The sequence below is a fragment of the Cygnus atratus genome, chromosome 5, assembly GCF_013377495.2.
Source record: "Cygnus atratus isolate AKBS03 ecotype Queensland, Australia chromosome 5, CAtr_DNAZoo_HiC_assembly, whole genome shotgun sequence".
Lineage (NCBI taxonomy): Eukaryota > Metazoa > Chordata > Aves > Anseriformes > Anatidae > Cygnus > Cygnus atratus.
The window spans coordinates 29,494,891-29,515,055 of record NC_066366.1 but is presented as its reverse complement, the minus strand read 5'-3'; the positions used below and the strand labels follow the sequence as shown (position 1 = coordinate 29,515,055).

General features: G+C 42.0%; 1 protein-coding gene across 11 annotated transcripts in view; it reads left to right on the top strand.

Annotated features, from left to right (window-relative positions):
• Positions 1–231: 231 nt before the first annotated feature.
• Positions 232–20,165, top strand: part of MAP3K9 (mitogen-activated protein kinase kinase kinase 9) — a 77,841-nt gene continuing 57,907 nt past the window's right edge. For 6 of the 11 annotated variants that reach the window (XR_007708343.1, XR_007708342.1, XR_007708340.1 and 3 more), the window contains exons 1-2: positions 232–538; positions 4,488–4,901. Coding sequence is in view for 3 of the 11 variants with exons in the window: in XM_035539704.2 (XP_035395597.1) it covers positions 232–538; positions 4,488–4,901 (721 nt within the window). In the remaining 8 variants the exon portion in view is untranslated. Of the gene's footprint in view, positions 539–4,487; positions 4,902–20,165 lie in introns of those variants that run through there. The other 5 variants (XR_007708344.1, XR_004777607.2, XR_004777608.2 and 2 more) reach the window with 1 other exon arrangement.

Genomic DNA, 20,165 nt, shown 5'->3' with positions numbered 1-20,165 from the left:
GGCGGCGGCGGCCGGGGCGGGGGACGCGGCCGCGGTGGCGGCGGCCCGGCGGCAGGCGCTGCCCGGCCTCGCCTCTCCCCGCGCTGGGCTGAGGCGGCCCCGCGCCGGGCCCCCGACCCCCGGCAGTCGGCGGCGCTGGGGCCGTATGAACAATAGGCGGCCCGCCCGGCCCCGCCGCCCCCCGCCGCGCCCGGCTGCCGCGGGCGGCCCCCCCTATGGAGCAGCCTGGCCATGGAGCCCCTGAGAGCGCCGGGCGCGGAGGGCGCGGGCGGCGGCGGCGGGGAGGCGGCGGGCGGCGGGCCGCTCTGGACGGCCGTCTTCGAGTACGAGGCGTGCGGCGAGGACGAGCTGAGCCTGCGGCCGGGGGACGTGGTGCAGGTGCTGTCCCGGGACTCGCAGGTGTCCGGCGACGAGGGCTGGTGGACGGGCAAGATCGACCAGCGCGTCGGCATCTTCCCCAGCAACTACGTGAGCAGCGGCGTGCAGGGGGCCGGCCCCGAGCTGCGGGCCCGATACCCGCCGCCCCCCGCCATACAGCGTAAGGAGGACGGGCACCGGGGGGGGGGGGGGGTCCCTGTGTGGCCCTAACGGGAACCGCGGTGGGAGCGGGGGAGGCCCCGGCCTGGCCCTGCCGCGGGCCCTGGGGAGCCCGGCACCAGCACGGCGGGGAAGGCCCGGCCCTTTTCCCACCCCTCCGGCGCCCTTCTGTCTTCCAGGCTCATCGGTCTCTCCGGGGAGAGCAAAGCTAGATCGCCGTGGTAGCGTTCCGTTGGTGCCAGGAGCTGTTTCCCTTGGTTAAGCGCTGCGTTTCTAGGGGCTGGTGAATTTTCACGAAATGAATGAAGCTTCGTGGTTAGGCAGTGGTGGAGGCTCTGGGGGCTCTCCCTTCAAGAACACCCTTAAGGAGACGTTGCTGGATAGGACACGGTTGCTTTCCGCGGTGTTGATTCACTGCTAATACTTGTACAATATGTTCCTTGCTCCTAACCAAAAGTCATTATTTTTTTTTTTATGTGAAAGAGACTCTATGTTAATTTGTGTTATCCGGTTCCCACTTGCTATTTACTTCCTTAAAAAATCTGTTCTAAAACATACCCGAATGAGTCTTATATGAATTTGGATTTTTGGGCCTGAGAGTTGCTTGATTAAGGTGTGATGCTGAAGGCATGAAGGGGTTGGCTTGTTCATAATTTCAGTGTTGCTTTGAAGTCTTTGGAGCCAGGCTTCAAGCCGTTTCATCTCTGCTTATTTTAGGTGCTGTGTACAGTTGTGGAGAGAGAAACAGTAAGGAATGACTGTTACTAAATCCTGTTTCTCTATCAATATTGACAATTCAGGCAAGAATAAGGCTTGGGCGGGGGGGGCGAAGATAAATCATCAGATTAGTAGGTGGTTCTAGAAAGTGAAAAGAGTAAAAAAGATGCTTTGTCCTATTTAGGACATATCTCCAAGGAATACAACTAATACCTTCTTTTCTCATTCTTTGTCTCCTTGAAAGCATTTAAGTAAAAAACTCAGTAATTCATAGCATTGCCCTTGGAACTGTGAAGGGACTAGGTTGGGCAGTGGGGGTGCTTTCCTTCCTGCTGGAACAGCACAGATTTTTCTTCCCTCATATGCAGAAAACACTGCAAATGTTTAGTGGGTTTTGCCTTTGAGGTAGTTGTGAAGAACCATTTCTTCAGAAATTCTTGAAGGCTCAGTTTCTCTCCTGTTTTGTCTGTTTTTTTTTTTTTTTTGCCTGCTTTTTCGCAGTCTTTGTAAATGCAACCTTCCTGCCCTATTACGTTTCTCTTGGCCGGGGATGGTTCAGGAGCAGTTACGGAGTTGCACCTTCCCCCTTTACCCTTGTCTTACCCTTCTGCTGCACTGACAGGAGCGCACTACCTCTGTTCTCTCAAGTCAGCAACCATATGTTCATGACGGAATAGAACTTGTTCCCCTGCAGTGAGTTTTTAATATGCTAAAGGGCTGTGGTGTTGGTTTTGTTTTTGTTTTTTATAGAAGCAATGATTTGGACAGGTGGTAAGGTTGGTTGCTGTTGAATTGGATTTCCAAGTTTAACGTTATAAACCTCTCTGCCCTTTGCAAGGATTGAGGCTCACTTTAGAGCTGGTGTTGTTAGTTTGAAAGCTGTTTGGAGTAACAATCTACTTGCTCACTGGACTACAGAATAAGAGTCTTCTGTGGCAGTAGTGCAGGGTGTAACTCCAGAGATGTACACCTCTGTGGAGATGCTATTTTTAGTTGCTTACCTAAAGTTTATCTTCATGTCTCATGAAGGTGTTGGAGTGCAAGTCCTTGAGATTTTGTTTCTGCTGAGAGCTGTGATAGCAAGTAACGGCGTGCTGTCTTTCTACCATCGGGGTAGCACGCTTGAATCTTCCCTCAAGGGTACCCTGATGGTACAAGTGTGCTCTCCCTGCGGTGCCTGTCGAGGCTGTCAGCAATGGGCCGGTTTGAAGGACCCTCATCTGCACTGTGGGCTCTTACGCACTGCAGACCGAGTTAAATAGCTTAATCATACAGTATAATAAATAGCAATTAAATAGCAGCTACGTCGCAGTTGGGTGATGAGGCACTGGAACAGGTTGCCCAGAGAGGTTGTGGGGGTTGTGGATGCCCCATCTGTGGAGGTGTTCAGGGCCACGTTAGATGAGGCCCTGGGCAACCTGGTCTGGTGGGTGGCGTCCCTGTCCATGGCAGGGGGTTGGAACTAGGTGAGCTTTGAGACCCCTTCCAACTTGAGCCATTTTATGATGTGGCCTCTGGTTCATGGCTGTGATTCCTTATCAGTCCCCAGAGGAGTGATAGCACTTCACTTAAATTCTATGGCAATAAACCCAGTGTGTTAAACATTCCCATTGCCTGGACAGTTTAGTGCAGCAGGTCCTACAAATGAAACCTGAGTTTAGAAAAGGGGTTTGAGTGCTTAGAAATGTGAGGTAAATGAGTTTTTTGTGCACTAGGGTAGCTGTGAAGATAAACTAACTCAACATTAAATACCTTTAAAAAAAAAACAAAACAAAACAAAACTTGTCTGCAGATGGCCTGTTTTCCTGATGAAGCTACCCATGAGGGTGAGGTAGCTGGTCTGCGTTAAAGAAACATGTTCAAGCTAAAGCAAAGAGCATGCTTGCATATGAAAGAAATTTTAGAATGATTGCGTGCGTTGCAGTGCAACATACCCGACCTCACTTGGAAGCGTAAACCTCTGGCCTTGTGCCCCGGAGTGACTCTGGTTCCTGTGCGCACCCAGCAGGGGAGCGGTGCTCCTGAGGTCCGGTTTGTCCGGGGCTGATCCTGGAGTCGCTCCCGGCGCCGTGCCCGGAGCCGTGCCCGGAGCTGTCCGTTCAGCACCGCGGGAGGCGGCGGGAGAGCACGCGGGGTCCTCGGAGCCTGTTTTGCCCGGGACTCTCAGCTCCTTTCGCGTGTTTTTGGCGACACGGTCCTCTGGTGACTGTAGTTACTGTCGACATAGTCTTGTTCTAAAATTTCTGTGCTTCTGGTCAGAATTTAACACCTTTGTCTTTGCTCAGCTGTAGCTCCTGAGTTTTTGAACACCAGGACTCTTATTGTAGGAGCGAAACCTTCTTTGGCTTTAAATCAGTGTGTGTAAATCCTTGGAGTTGAAAATGTTAACCAAAAGATGCGTTCAAGTAGTAGACAAAAAGTGTTCTGGATGGGAAAGGAAGGGTCTTTCCCCTTTTGGAAGACATTCCTGGTCAGTTTTCTACCTTGTTTCCCACCAACCTGTTGTTCGTGGAACACTAAAAGAACGCAGGCATCCTTATTATCCACTATATATAATATGTATTAGTCAAAAATGTTTTTCTTATTGCTAGCCCAGAATACTCAATATGCGCAGTCTGATCCATCTGTTTGTTGCACTATCATAAGTAATGTCAGAGCTGGCTGACAGATCTCATGGGGAACAAGTCTGCACAGCTTGTACAAGTGTGGAAGAATAAGCTTGGTTTGGGAAAGACTAAAAGATCGTTAGTGACAGTTGAAAAAAAAAATTCAGAACAAATGCAGAAGATACATTTGGGGTCAACTTTCAGCTCTATTGTATTAAGTACTGTAGTCCTGTCAGTGAAGATTAGATTGTGGGTGTCTCTTGTTTTATTTTTCAGAGTCTTGTGCTGTCATTGAGGGCAAGAAACTAGGGTTTATCCTTAACAGGGTTTCAGCATGTTAAGATGATGATATTTGAAGTGTATCATTGACCACTGTGATGTCAAAGCCATCACCATTCACAGGGAATGCTTCGTACTGGTTTTTATAATACTGCAGGATCTGTTTTACCGCACTATTTCTTAATGAAAGATCGCCAGAAGGGACGTTTACTTTCATTTGTATTATTTTGAATAAAAATTGGCCCTTCTTCGGGTAAGGGTGAGATTGGGCAATGCAGACCTTAAGCTTATCTTCAGGCTGCACAGTTGCTAAATGTTTACGTCTCTTTTTTCTCTCTCTTTTTCTAGTCCTGGAGATCGACTTCTCAGAGCTTGTTCTGGAGGAAATCATTGGCATAGGGGGCTTCGGAAAAGTATATCGAGCTGTGTGGATAGGAGATGAGGTTGCCGTCAAGGCAGCTCGCTATGACCCTGACGAGGACATCAGCCAGACCATTGAGAACGTCCGCCAAGAGGCCAAGCTCTTTGCCATGTTAAAGCATCCGAACATCATCGCCCTCCGGGGTGTATGTTTGAAGGAACCGAACCTTTGCTTGATCATGGAGTTTGCCCGTGGAGGATCGCTAAATAGAGTGTTGTCTGGTAAAAGGATACCTCCTGACATATTGGTGAACTGGGCAGTACAGATTGCAAGGGGAATGAACTACCTGCACGAGGAAGCGATTGTTCCCATAATTCACCGTGACCTGAAGTCCAGCAACAGTAAGTGCTACACAGTGAACAGCCGGGGTGCTGGGGCAGGGTTTCAGAAAGAAATAGTACGTAGCAAAGAGGGGAATAATGTTAATTTCACAGTCCTTTCTTGTGAACTACTGTATCCTCTAATTCAATCCCAGAGGGGTTTAGCCCTGTAAAATACGGTGTTATAGACCACAGAAAACAGACAAATGCTTGCACTTCATAGAAGCAACTTTTAAATGACTGGATGCCAAAGGAGCTATAATTGGAGCATGCTTCTGTCATAGTTCTCATATTTATGATGTCTCAGTTTTATTGGCATTTCAACAGACTCTGGTATGTTGGAACATGCTGTTGAAATTAAAGTGTGCATCCTCTTTTTACTTTTTGGAAGGATGAGGGCTCCTTTTGGAAAGATGAATGCTCTCAAGCTTTTGTTTTACTTGCTAGATTTTGCTGTCTAGATGAGATATAAGCCTGATCTCCTTCTGGGAGATGTTATGCCATATCTGCCAAATGGCAGCTTCTCCCTGTCAACACCAGTTCTATGAGGGACAGAAACGTTAATTCAGGTAAATTAAACGAACCAGTACACCTGTGTTTTGAGCTGATGTTTGTGGTGCTTTACATGGGATGAAGCTGACCCATGAGAGTGTGGGGCCTAAAGCTCTGGTGCTTTTGATTCTGGATTCCACTCCATGATTGTAATAGCATTGTTGTCTTCGATCTGAGTATTTTAGGTAATGTATCTATTTTTTCCAAGCTTAAAACTGCCTTGAAGTCGGATGCATGCACAGAACCACTGTTTGTGAGTGTGGGAACAAACTGCTGCAGTGACTTAAAGATCATCTCCCTTCCTGATGCCTGCGTGCAGCTGTTTGGACTTTCTTTCTGCTTGTCTCTGTCTAGATGGCAAGCGAAAACAGATCCCTGCATTTTAGTTGCAGTGTGTAGTAGGTGTGCTAGTGAGAACTCATTTTTATTTATGGCTTGAGTTAATAAGTGCTATGAATTGGGTGGCTGAGATGCAGGCACATGCCCTCCTTTGCTTTAAGGGCAGTAACTTCTAGCAAAGAGGTCTGACAGATGGGAATTTTAATATCTTAAATAGATGTGCCAGAGCTAGCATTAACCATTACAATGCTATAAATTTCCAGTCCATGTAGACTCTCCCTATGTTTTTTTGGCATCAGGTCTTGTGGCAGTGAATTTACATAGTTTGTCGTGAAGGAAAAAATAAGTATTATTAACTGCAGTTAGTGAGTTTGAAAATAGGAACTCCGAGTTTTCAAGTTGCTTTGTGTATTATTATTTTTATACTACTAAAGTTTCCCTTTTCGTTAAAAAGTCAAGGCAATCTCAATATCTATAAAGATTTCCTAATACCTAACCTTTCTCCTTCCCTTACAAATGACAGTATATATGAGCGTATTGATAAATGGAGAAGAGGGAATGATTGATTGACTTGATTAACGGAGGTCAGGCTTCATTTGTGAATAAGAAATAATTAACTTAAGAATGGGGCTTCCTACTTTTACTTAAGTAAATATTTACTGGCTTGTTTCCCTAATAGGCTGTTAAGAGCTTATTGCTAAACATTTTTGAGGTTTAGAACAAAAGCTATTTCTAAAATAAAGTGCTGTTAGTTCCAGGCATTGCAGTGTTTCATTCAAACTAGAGACTGCTAGTTGTAGGAGGGACACGTACCAAGCAGAGTACTAGGCAAACCAAAGGGACACCAGTGCACAGTGTCGCCAACCAAACCCACGTATGGGTGCTAGAAAACATCTGTTTTGGCAGCAACAAGAATAAACGTCTCTTGTCACAGTGATTCAGCAGTACGTGGTTTGTGCTGCACTGTAAATCCTCAGTGAGAAGTGGAGGGCTTAGCTAAATATATTACTGGAAGTTTTCTCATTTGGGAAGAATCGATAGGAAAGAGGAGGAACGGTGAGTGGGAATGTCCATGGGAGAATTCAAAGATCTGTGTTTGGAGCAGAAAGGAGGAGAATTGCGTCATTAGATTACAAAGGTGGTGTGGAACTTTTTGGGCTGGGTGTTGGTCTTTTTTTTTTTTTTTTTTGGTGGGGAATTGCACTGTAAGTATATATTACCTATATATTACCTATATGTTCAGGTAGGCTTAACTCATGGTTATCTGTAGGATAAACAACTTTGGACTTCTAACTCACGTCTTTCCTGAATACCACGTTACTGCAGTGCTAATGTTCCTTTTCCACTGTATATAATGCACATCATAGGAATTGCTCTGCCCTGTTTGCTTTTTGCAAGTTTTGTAAAGATTAGTGGACCATGTTATTGCATATTATAAGTGCTTTACATTTTATTTGTTCTTCTAATGTACTTAGTTTTTTTTCCATTACTGTGGATAATCAAGAACAAATTAGGTTGTTAGCTTTGTGGCTGTAGAATTACAAGCCTGTAGCATTTTCTTTGGCCAAGTTACCACCCGCTGACTGATAGACACTAATGTGTCTCTGGAGAAGGAAGAGCTTCTGCTTGCAAGAACTTGGAAAAGATTCTTGCAGACAACTTCTGTCACATACTGAACATCTACAAGTGCTGCAGAGCTGTCATGGGAACATCAGCTGCATTGGTCTACTGATTTGTACTGCCTAGGTTTAGTAATAGGCACTTGTGTGACTGATACATCTCATCTCCGAGAACCAGCTGGTAGCTGGGACTTGAGTTGTCTGCCTGAAGCTGCAGGAGGAGTCAGCCTGAGAGTTAGGGAACAAGATGGAGGAGTGGGAAAGAACAGCTGCCTTATTTAAAATCATATTTTCTACTGGAATAGGAGAAAATGAGAGAATGGCTTGCTTTCGGAAGTCTACGTATATTCAGGCAGATACAGATTGCATAAGGACAGTACTTTCTGCAGAACCTTCTAAAAGTATGCTATGTTTTCAACAGTGAAATAAATCAAGTGGGCACCTTAATGGAAGTCTGAGAAATTACCCCACTATATACATAGTAGGATTTGAAAAAATCCTTTTTAACCTAAACTATTGCAGCTTTATCCGTGGACTCAACTAGTAGGTACCCAAAAAAGTCTCTGAATAGTTCTCAACCTTTTGGATGGCAGACTATATAACAAGGTTTTGATTGACTTTGGGAAGTAAGTTCCACTTGTATATAGGCTGAATATTGTGGGGTTATTTGAATATTCCAGGAGGTGTCTATTCCTTGAGCCTTTCTCAGTCAAAAAACACTTTCCAAACTGATTGTCTCTTTCTTCTGTTAATCAAAAATGTGAGGATCTTATTTCTGTTCCACAATTTTTTTTTCTTCATTTATTTCTCCTTTTTATTATCTTCGCTTTCTAAAGGTAATGCATTTACAGTGTAGGAAGTGTCCTGAAAGTTTTAAACGCAGTGTTTTTTTGAGGCAGATTTTTAATGTAAACTTTGGAGGTTCTGAGCTGCATGTTTTCATTGCTTTGTGGATGTTATCAGGAAATGAGTATGTGAAATCTTTACGGAACAAATTGCACACCTGCGATTTATTTTATCACAGAGAACTGAAATTCTTTTGCTATGTGTCAGTTCAGTTGGCAGCGAGTCTGGCAGTTCCAGTGGAATTACCATTTCACATGTTACTCATGTAACTGCAGAAGGGAAAGAGGATAACCCAGGAAAGCTGTTTAGTTCTGCCGTGAGATGATTTTTTTTTCCTTGGCATTTGATTCAAGAGACTCAATTCTTTTCATGTAAGAAATGAATCTGTCAACAGATTAAAATAGATTAAAGTCTGGCTTCTTTCTTCTTTTCATCTGGTGATATTGCTAACCTTTGCCTCTTCACCTGCATTTCGGTGCTCCACTGAGCATCTGCTACGGAATTGGTAGTAGACCTCTCCCAGTGCAGAGGCTCCTAAATAATGTAAATACTGAATTACAGGAGGGCAAAAAAAAAAAAAAAAAAAGGCAACTGGGAATACCTGCTGAAGTCAGCATCATTGTGTTTAAAGCAGCTCTTGGAGTTCCCTTTTCTTCTCTCATCTGATTTGAATCTCATTTCTGGCCAGGGGAAGGTGTTTGCTTAGGATCAGAAAGGGCAGTCCTGTTGGTTTTAGTGAAGTATTGTAAATAGTGAAGCTGGTTCTGTTTGTCTCTGTTTGTCTGTCAACGTTAGATGTGCCAGCATTGCTTTAGGAATAATGCCAGTTAACTAATGCTGCAGAGAACTAGCAAGAACACTTGCTTTTTTTTTTTTTTTTGGTTGGCTCAGCAAAACATGTTTATTCTTTGCACTACACTGAAAGATTTTGCTGAGGGTGTTCATGCCAGTTAGCAAAACGTGTTATAAAAGCCTCTGTTTGTGTTCCTCAAAGTGGCACAGAAGATTAGCAGAAAAGTGACATGGCCAAGGTCAAAGAAAGAGATAAAGACAGAGCTCAAAAGAAAGTCCAACAGTACTGATTCAGTCAAGTTAGTAGTCTTTCCCTTCTAGTTATTTGAAGGTGTTTACTTCTCCGATTTCTTGGAGCCCCAAGGGTAAGTCTGTGGTAGCTCAAGAGTCAAAGCTCAAGCTTTCTAAAGGTCTTCTAAGTCCACTATAGCTTTGCCTATTTCTTTTAAGCAGCTTAAGCCTTTTTCTGTTTGTAAAATGCTGATAGAATTGACCCTCTTATGGTCTCTGGACAGTTGTTCCTAGGTCTTAAAATATTCCTTGTTCTTTTTTACTAGTTCAAATCCAACCCCAGGACAACAGGACTTGAATATTACAAAGCAGTCTTGCTAATTTGATTAGTTATGTCATTCCTCACTGCAGTATTTGGATCCCAATCCATTCATAAATGACATTGCTCTTGTTGGTCTTTTCTGAGAAGGAAGAGTGCTTAATGTAAACTTCTTGCTCGTTCTGACAGAAGAGAGGTTGCACGGGGTCAGGTTAAAGTGTGTTGGTAGAGCAGTTTGCGCTCCTGTCGCTGCTGCTAGTACTTGAGTGTAATTTGCTGACTAACTCTCTAATGTTGTACCTTCTACCAGAAGGGATTTCCTTTGTCAGTGCAATTAAATGAGTGTGAGTAATGCTTCATGTAAATCATAGTGAAACTATTTTAAGGGCATCTAAGTGCATTATAGTAGGTGCATTATTGATCTGGCTGTAGTTGGTTGATCCCTTCTGTGAGAGGAAAGAGAATGCATAATCTCCTGGGTGTTGTCCAAAAAATTACGAACATTCTCAGGTTTAGTTCAGGAAGCATAGAAGTCAAGCTTTTTTTTTTAAGATTAAAAAAGTACATGCAGTAGAAATCAAGCCTTTCAAACAGTCAGAATAGACTCGTAAAGGTGACTTGGATGACTTTTCAGGTTCTGCACTTCCGCAATTACCAGATTCTGTGGACACGCTCCGTGATATTGCTAATGGTGCATAACTCCTAGTTCTGGCTTCCGTGTTCCTTTCTTCGACTCCCAAGAGCATCAGCCGTTGTGCTGACATTCTGCTCGCTTGTACTAGGGTTAACAAATTCCAGAGAACGGGGTACCTGCTGCACACACTCATACGATGCAATTCATGCCAGTAATATTACAACTTTCTGTTGAACAGAATGCAATGAAGTATTTCAATTTCATGTGTTATTAGCTCAGAAGATGTAAATTGTACTTGAAGGCAATGCTAACTCTTAAGCTGTTGAGACATTGAGAATTCACAAAAGTAGGGAGACAGTTTACTTTTTTTCTTAGCTTGTCTAAATTAGTGCAACTACTTTTTTCTGAGAGATTTGACAGATGTTTTCATGCTGCAGACTTCTTTCAGTATGTGTTAGCAGGTTTCTGAGTTACAGGATGTGTTTTCATGTTGGAAATGTTTTATTTTAGTTGAATATTAATTGCTGTCTTCACTGTGAATTGCAGTTCAGAAAAGGAGTCTTTTTTTTTTTTTGAAATAACTTTAACATCTGCAAGAACACTGTGGGATACTTGTGCCCCACCATGCAGCAAAAAATCAAATTTATAAGTGGAATCCCCTATTTTTGTAGACAAGAATGGAGTTTGTCATTTTTAGAAGTGAAATTCTGTTCCTTTAAAAAAGAAGTCTCACTTAATGTCCTTTCCATGTCTCTATGCCACTGTGTGTATTTTTCTGCAGGGTTCTTTTTCCTCCAAAGAAAAATTTAACCACATGTTGTGTACGAAGCACTTTCTCCAAATTGTTGGAACCATAGAGCAGATAGGAACAGACTTAACCCCCATCGTGTGGGAAGTGTACCTAGGCATCTATGTGCTGATCCCTTGGCTTTGCATCTGACCATCTGTGACAGCTATGATAAATCTGGTTTTCTGAAATTTCTTTCTAAGCAGTAAGTCAAGAGTGAGAACAGCTTTGTGGCATTTCAGGGAAACTAGAATAACTTTTTCAGCTGCATCATTTTGTGTTGCTTCAACATCAATAAACTTGCTTTTCTCATCAAACAATTCTTTCAGAATTTCAACGTATTCAAGGCAAACAAACTCACTTTTAAAGGTTCAAAAGTTAAGCATGGGTTTGCTTTTTGAAATGATGAATCATCACTGAAGACGATTCCTTAATTTTGGCAATATCCCATTTTAGGGATGGTGTGTCACTTATAATGAGCCTAGAAAAGCCTTAAGTTGTTGGGAAGATCACAGGATGTAGCATGTGCTTTAGGTAGTTTCTTTTTATTACGTGCTTGCTTTCTGAGTCTAAGATAGTTTGTTAGATTGGTGTGACCTTGATTTCCAAAAGGTTGCTGAAGTTAACTGGGATACCTGATAATTACTTATTGTCAGTCTACTAATGGCAAGCTAAATTCAGCCTCCCTAGGCTTTTTCCAGATATGAAAAAGTAATAACAAAAGCATGCACTAAGCGGAGAAATTATCACAATGTATCAGGATTTATAATTACATTGTGTGGTTTCATCCATGTTTCTTGAATCAGGGAGAAGAATGCTTACTTGCTTAATAGTAAGTCTTTGGATCGCAGCCTGCAGAATAATCGTTACAGCGTTAATGGCAGCATGGTGCAGCATCGTTTCCTCATCTTTTCAAAAGGAATTAGTCAAAGGATAGGTAGCCTTCCTGTGATCTGCTTGTGTTACAAACTTTCCACCCCCCCCCCCTTTCTAAAAATTTTCTTATATTACTCGAGCATTTTTTTGTAACACCAATTAGGAGAAAAAAATATTAAAAAGGCTTCTCTGAACATCAAACTTCAGCTTATGAGTATATAGATGTCAAATAAGTCCTGAAATCCTGTATGTGCTTTGAATACTGTAGTGAAGTCCAGGGTGATACTTCGGAGGTACAAGCCAGGCTCCTAGTTGGCTGTGCCACATCTACATCTTCCTCTGATCCTTCCTCGGACAGGCTTCTGGAGTTTGCTTTGGCTGTTGAGAAATGTTAATGAATTAGCTGTGTTTGTTACAACTGGAAATGCTCACTTAAAATGTGAGCATGACTTCAGCCTAGTTGACTTAAGGACTTGCTGTTTGTGTAGCAAACGATAGCATTGAATTGCTCTATGTTACAGTGGGAATTGCTCTATGTTACAGTGGCTGCAGGAAGTATTTCTGCCACTATGGTTTTGCTTGTTGCAACGCTCGGGGATTGAACTGGGGATTCCTGCAGCACGCCGGGGCACTGCAAAGAACTGCTGGTACGGATAATGGTAAAAGGGCTGAAAAGCATGAGCTATGAAGAAAGGCTGTGGACACTTGGTCCCTCTAATTTGGAGAAACGGGCCAAGAGACCACGTGATCCATCTGCCTCAACAATATTAAAGGATTTCTATTGTTCTCCTGCTTGGGTATGTGCCTAGGAAAAGATGTTAGAGAGAATAGCCTTTAGTTGCCTTTGACTTTACGTCATTAAATGATGCTGAAAATAAGAAAAATTCTGTAACTTTGATTATCAGTAGAATTTGATGTGCCTAATTTTACTTAAGTGTTATCAGTCTTGCCTTTGGATTTATTGATTGTATTTTTTTGCTTCATTCACATAATGTGTGGCTTTGATATGGTTATGGTCATCTGGCAACTGGGGGATGTGCCTAATATTTTGTCAGGGTACTGTGTAACTCACTCTGTAACTAGAGTTTAAGTCAGAAATAACAGAAATCTAACAGCTCAAAAAGTGGCAGCTTTCTGATAGTTTTACTGTATGAACTGTTGTCCTGCATGGAGTCATGCGGCAGTGCAGGACTTTCCTGTGTCTCTGCAGCTGGCAAGGTGTTCTGCTCAGCTTAATGTAAAATTGCAGTACTGAAGGAAGTCAGGATATCAGTGTAGTCAGCTGTAGCTTTGTGGTGATTATGCCTCTATAAGCCTTTCCACGTTTGTTTGGATTAATGGCAATACGTGTGTTTTCTTAATGTTTGCACTAAAATCTGACTTTAAAAAACTTCTCATGTGCTTTTTGTTGCAGCCTGTGGAGTTTTCAGGTCTCCCATACCATCTTTGTTTTGGAGAAGTGATTCCAGAAATGAATGAATACTTGGTATTATTGACTGTTTCATAGCGATGTCTTAATTGAAGCCAAAGGAATAGTTCTGTGCTAGTTTTTCATCATGGGTTTCATGTTTCTATTTTTTCCCCCTGAACCAGCACTATTATTAATCCTCCTCTCAGAAAGTCTCTCGGGTGACAATTAACATGAATGTCATTCATGTGATTCCTCTTCCCCACTCCGTTTTTGCTGTTGCCTAGTACTGTTCTTATACTTGATTTGTTGCAAGCCTTCAAACTGATGTGGTTTGGCAAAGCGTGGTGTTTGGTACAGGTTTAATTATATTTTTCCTTGGAGCATTTAACTGATTATGAAGAGTAAAATAACCTTTCTCAGGCATGGGTTGTTCCAGTGTAAGCGGTGTAGTCGGATTTAATCTGAAACCAGAGCCAAACAGCAACATTTTCCCAGGAAACTCACCTTAGTGTTCTCCAGGAGTACTCGGCGTGTTTTGTACCAGATCATTAAAGCGTTAAGGCTTCTTTCAGCTTGGCTAGGGGATGGGATCGATTCTAAATATATCATGGCTCTGGAGGCCCTTCCTACTCCCTCCCCCATTATGCATTAGCTCTGTAGAGTTACCGTACTGCACGGCTTAAAATCCGAGAACTGCTGGGCTGTCACATCCATCACCTCTTCTAGGTTGATAGAAGAAGACAGTTGGTCAGTTTTATGGCTTTACTGAACCCTTGCATACCCAATAATTAAAATGCTTTTGCTTCAAAGGTGTGTGTGTGTGTGTGTGTGTATTTTAATGTGATTTTGCAGAATGGTTAACAATAAAAGCAAAAAAGCCGATTACCAGGGGCAATATTCTTTGGTTTTCCTTCCAAGATGCAAAATTTTGAGCAAGACTTGAATTCTGTGGTATACGGGATCTTATGCAACATTTAGCCTTCTGCACCACAAACAAATCTTACAATAAAGATGTTTTTCTGAGCTGAGCAACAGAGTACCCAACAGAAGGTACATGAAGGCTACGTGCGGAAAGCCCGGACTCAGTCCACGTGCAGATCTGTTAATCACTTTAAGTTCTTTGAATGCAGGATCAAGAGCAGATTGCTCATTATCTGGATACTTGTGAAGCAAAGCTGTGCAGGCTGACTGCGGACAGTAGAGCTAAAATTGCAGTTCAGATTTTGGCAAACCACTACAATACAAGATTTTATTTTGGAGCAAGTGTTTGAAAGCCTTTCCCAAAAGCTTAGTTCTGTCCTCAGGACAGTATGCCAGTGTACTGCCAATAGGACTTAATAATTAAAGAAAAAACACAACACCTGGCAAGCTTAGTTCCTTGTCCCTTTTGCAGTAACAGTGCTTTTTTTGTCTTGTTAGTCAAACTGCAGACTTACAAGTTCCTGGCTGTGAGACCATGACTCTCAGAGAACACAGCAGCATGAAGAAATACATTAAGGCTGTCCTTTTATTTAATTGCCTGACATGCACTTCCCTCCCCTCACCCCATCTGAGCTGATATTTATCTTGGTTTTGCTTATTTGTGGGAGGGGAGAGTGGGACTGGAACAATCATAGGAAGTTCAGTGAAACCATCCTTTCCTATGCAAAAGCATTTTCGTTTGATCTATAGGTACTTTTTTTTCGTTTGAAAAAGGATTGTTCAAAAAGTATGGGACTATAGTTTATAGTCTCCATTGCTATAGTACTTTTTAAGTAAGAGCCTTGAAGATTTGTCAGAATGCATTGCATTTCTTCAGAGTACAGTGGAAGTTTCTGTCCCTTTTTTCAGGTAAAAGCAAACATTAGAAGACATAATTGGCCCATGGAAGACATAAAAGATATTTATCTCATTTTTCTGAATTGGTCTCCACTTAATAAAAATAAAACCATATTGGAAAAAACATACTGGAATGAACTTTAAAGACTCCAAGTAGCTGAAAATGTTTGGACCTAAAATAGAGAAGGCAATCAAAGGGACTTGGACAGAGTGAAGTTTGTACCTAGATTGTAGGGAGATGAGTACAAAAAGTACAATGAACTGAAATTGGCTGCCCCAGTTGTAAAATTCCAGGGTGCGTGTGTCGGGGAGGAAATTCAAATTTGAGTGTAGGATTAACATTAGTGTTCATGGACGCTTTGCTAGGAGTCGTACTTTTCAGGAAGTGCCCTGAGAGCTTTCCTAGCTTGGATTCTGTAGTCTGGAAAACAAGTCCTTAGAAAGCACACAGAATTGAGTGAGGAGATTTTCTTCAAGAGGAGGCTTCCTGTAATAGATTGGCATGTTCTGCCATGGGTTAGGTGAGAGGGTTTGGTTCCTGTGATATTAGATTTTTTTTTTTTTTGTCCTCTGGTATTCCTTCAGTTTCAGTCAGCCTTTAACTGACTTCTGAAACTTGTGTGTTTTTTTTTTGTTTTTTTTTTTTTTTGTTTTTTTTACAAACTTGGAACTTCCTTTGGGGAAGGAAACAGAATATCCTCTGTTTTCTTCAACTCTTGCACTTGAGGAGAGTTTTGCTGTATTGCTGACAGGCAGAAGTTTAATTGTAGTGCTCCCTCATAGAGGTTTGGATTGTTTTTAAATCTATCCATTGGAAAAGCCTTACGGCTTTTAAACTGAACCTTGGTCATATTGTGCATTTAAAGATTTCAGACCGAAACAGTATTGCTTTCCTTAAAGGTTTTACTCTGTTCTTTTATTTCTACAAAGCTCTTGCACCTGGTGCTTGATGGGCTCAATATCTGATACATTTCCTTAAAGTACTGGAATTACCTAAACAGAGGAAGTGAATGGGCTGATGCTTATCCACTATCTCATTAAACTTGTCATTTTGCATTTTGGTAAGTGACGCCTCGGTAAGCTGTTCTGTTTGCAGGCTGGAGGAAGAAATAAAATGTCCGATATTCCAACCCACAGTGAGTGCTCATCTGCAGCAGTGGTCTTTCATACCCCAGCTATTACTGGGTAAGCATTAGTTCCCCGCTTGTAGCTTCCTGCTGACCTTTACTGCTGTCGAAAACAGCAATCGTACAGTGACAGTGAGTCAGATATGCACAGATGAGCAAAGGCCTATTGGGGGAAAAATATCTGTTAGTAGGCCGCTGTATCTATATAGGTGGTTGAGCTCCTCTGGAATGATTTGCAAAAGCATCCAACCGCAGCAAAAATTTGTGGTACTATTTTGAGAAAGAAAAAATCAGAGCTGCTTAGGCAGAGTAGTGTCGTTCTATACGGGTTTGAGTTCCTCTGCCGTTTTTCAGCCTTCCAGTTTCTAAGCAGTGGTTTTCTCTCTTTTCAGGCTAGAGAAATAAGAACAGATATGGTGAAACAGTGAGAATAATGGAGAAATCTAAGAGCCCAGATGAGAATCTGGGAGACTAGGGAATACATTTCACTAAGTCTGTGTGAGTAATTGGATGGCTACTTAATGATTTAAATATTGAAGTTAAATATTTCTGCATCAAGTAAAATAACAAAGATGGCATTCTGATCTTATTTATAGTCCTCTTAGTAGTGTATTCCACCCACCACTGTTGCTGCCATCTTGCTCTTTTACTGTATAACCAGATGATAGTGGCTCTAAGGAGGCAGTATAGCACAAAATAAAGAGTAAAGGCTGTTGGGGATGGATGTGAGTGGGATGTGCTTGCAGGAGTTCTGCTAGAATTCTTTCTTGTGACTTGATCTGATTGCTTTCCTCATTCCTGAGTAAATTTTCTTTTGGAATCTTGGATGGCAAAGCATTCGACCACAGCAGTGCTAGCGCTGGTGAAGACCAAAACAGTACTACAGAAGTGCGCTGGCACCTAAAGGTATTCAAAGATTTCTACAATTTTTAGATATTTCAGGCCTTCTAAGCTCTACATCCCGTAGTTCTGTGTTTGTTAGCAGAGCCTCTGTCTAGAGGAGATGTAGTGTACATAACCCAGGAGCTACCACTGGCACCATTAACGCCAATTCTCTTTATGACATCAGTAACAACTCCGTATCTGTGCCCGCACCAGGGGATTTGCAGGCATAGTAATATTGTCTACTGTATATGAATTCTGATAGTTTGCAGTCAGTACTTCACCTTGGATCTCCATCACCCCTCCTCTGTTCCTAGGTCCAAGAGCTCCTTTTAAGTGCAGGATAATCCGAAGTAACTTCATAATCAGTTTTTCTTTCGTTTCTGACAAACAAGTTTTGACACTTCAGATTTTCTCAACCTGTTTGAAAGCACCACTATCCTTCCAAGCATGTCAGAAACGCTGTTAATGGTAGGCATCTCTTCAACAGCTATGAAGACTTGACAACGATAACGTCAAAATGTAACAATAGAACACATGACTTAATGTTGTTTTATCGCTAATTAGTAGTCCTGCTGTTTCGTGATCTGCCCAGAACTGTAGAATTTAAGTAAGAGTGGCAGGTCTGCTGGCACTACAATTCTGTGTTGTCTTAATTGGGGAAAAGCGATATGGAAGTTAAATGTGAAGCTATCAATCATCCATCAAGTCAGTGATAATCAGTGTACTCCAGGCAACAAGCCCCGCTTTTTCTGCACCCACAGTAGGGATCCTGGCCTTCTAGCCTCCTTCCTTCCATATTTCTTCCTGTATGTTTTTAATTCACGCTGTACTTTGTACCTCATTTTTTTTTTTTACCTCCTTCACTTAATGATTGTCAGCCATTCCCATCAGGCTTGATTGTTCATTAGCTAATAGATTTCTGGTTTTGTGTGCCCGGCTGAGTAGCATCATGCACAGGCAAATGATTTGGAGTGAACTGTAAGCTGGACCATACAAGAGACTGTCTTGGATTTATTTGTAATTTCTCTCCTGTTTCTTAAAAACAGATAATCTGGCCTGGGGAAGGGAGCAGACGGTTGCTGGTAGAGCTGTGTCATGATACATGGGGGTGATGGGCAGTTTGCTTATTTACTGTGGCAGTACTGCAAGATAATCTTGATTTCCTTGTTCTGACTTTCAATTTTTCTCTCCGAGGAAGGAATTTTTCTATTTTCTTGGTGTGCAGGAGCCCCTTTTCTCTACCCTCATGTATAAATATATGGTATTTTTACTGTGAATGATCACTGTAATGGTTTTCCTGGAACGTTCTGCTTTTGAAATGACAAATCAACTTTTAGCACAAGTAAAGGTGTGTTCAGTTCAGCACTACACTGTGCAGAGAAACCAGAAAAAGAGATTACATAACTATATTTTGCTGCCTTGCCACTTAATTTTGACAGCGAGATGAAATGAGGAGCCACTTTCTACCAGTTCTTTGATGTTAGGAGCAAATAGATCAGCATGGGTTGAAGTGTTGATTTTTTTCCCACTTGCTCCTAACCAATACTTCGTTCTGCTGGAGAGTAAAAATGCAACTTCATCTGACCTAACTGTCCAAAAGTGTAGCTGGAAAACTCTCCAAACAAGTGAAAAATGTGACAGTGTTACTGCCTTCCGGGGGAAGTTTGTTTGAGAGGTGTGTTCTGCTGGCATAATATGCAAAGAACAGAGGATTAAAACAGCAGCTGTTAATGTGGTTGCCAAGCAAAGTTGGATTGCCCATGTGAAGGCTTGCTGCTTGTGAAAGTAATTTACCTCTTAGGACTTTTCATGGATACTGGAGGTAGTGCAGTGCAGGATGAAAAACATAAGAGTTGTCTTACTGGGGTTTTATAAAGTGAGCGGCATAGAAGCTAAATGAAGTTTTATCATGCTTGTTTAAGCTATCAGCTTGAAAGATTCAGTGGAAATGTTTTTTATCCTTTTTTTAGGGGAGTATGTTTGGAAGAAGATTTGATGGGTGTGAGATCTGAAGAAAACAAAAGGAAAGAGAGGAAATGTGTTTACATTCTGGCAGAAGGAAAGAGGCCCAGACCAGTTAGTGCTTCCAGAATAATTGGGCAGAACAAAAAATGTGTAATAGGAACAAGTTGGGGAAAACAGAAGGAAAAATATATCAACAATGCAGTTACTTGGATTGGAACGCTAACGTAAAGTTGAGAACATTCCCAAATCAGTTTGCTCAGCAATTTTGTCCTCCTTATTGTGATGGCTAATAAGCAGGAGTGAATGCTGATGCATTGAGTGTGATTTACCTAGTCATCTCTGGGTTTGCTTACAATGTATGCAGAATACAATGTATGCAGAATTCTTGCATACAAGTAGATCAAAAATTATACAACTTTATGCCCCTGCCTTTACCTTGACACTCTATACCTCATGTATTTCTGGTAGATGCATGAGTAATGAAAATGAGTTCTTCCTCGCAGTAAGGTTTTGTGCATTTAACAAAGGTACTTACCACTGACTTTTCAATCGATTCAGTGATCATTAAGGGAAGTGGTGCAAGATGCAATGAATTATGACCTCCAGCTGCCAGCATGGGCCTAAGGACAATTTTATTTAAGACTAATTTAACAGTAGTACCATTCTGACTTAGATTAGCCGTTCTGCTAATAGAACAATATATTTCTGGAAACTTAATTTAAAAATTTTCAGGGTGCTGACATAATCTTGCAACGATGAGTACATGGGTTTTCACCAGATGGCTCTCCAACATCTGGTGTTCCAGGCTTGGCGGTGCTGGAGAACTCCTCTAATTGAAATTGCTTCCTTAGAGCAGGCCTTAAGGAGAGATTCACGTGGTGTGAGTCTGGGCACTTAACACAGAAATGTTCCTAGTCAAGAGAGGTTCCTGCAGAGAGTAATTCAGAGTATATATTGTAGTCTTAGGCCTTGAATATTTTTCTGAAGAGGCTTTGTCTTTCCAGATTATCTGATTCCCAATTGTCTTTTGCATATGTGAGGCTATGGGAGGAGTGCATTCCTGTCATGCATGCAAGATGGTATT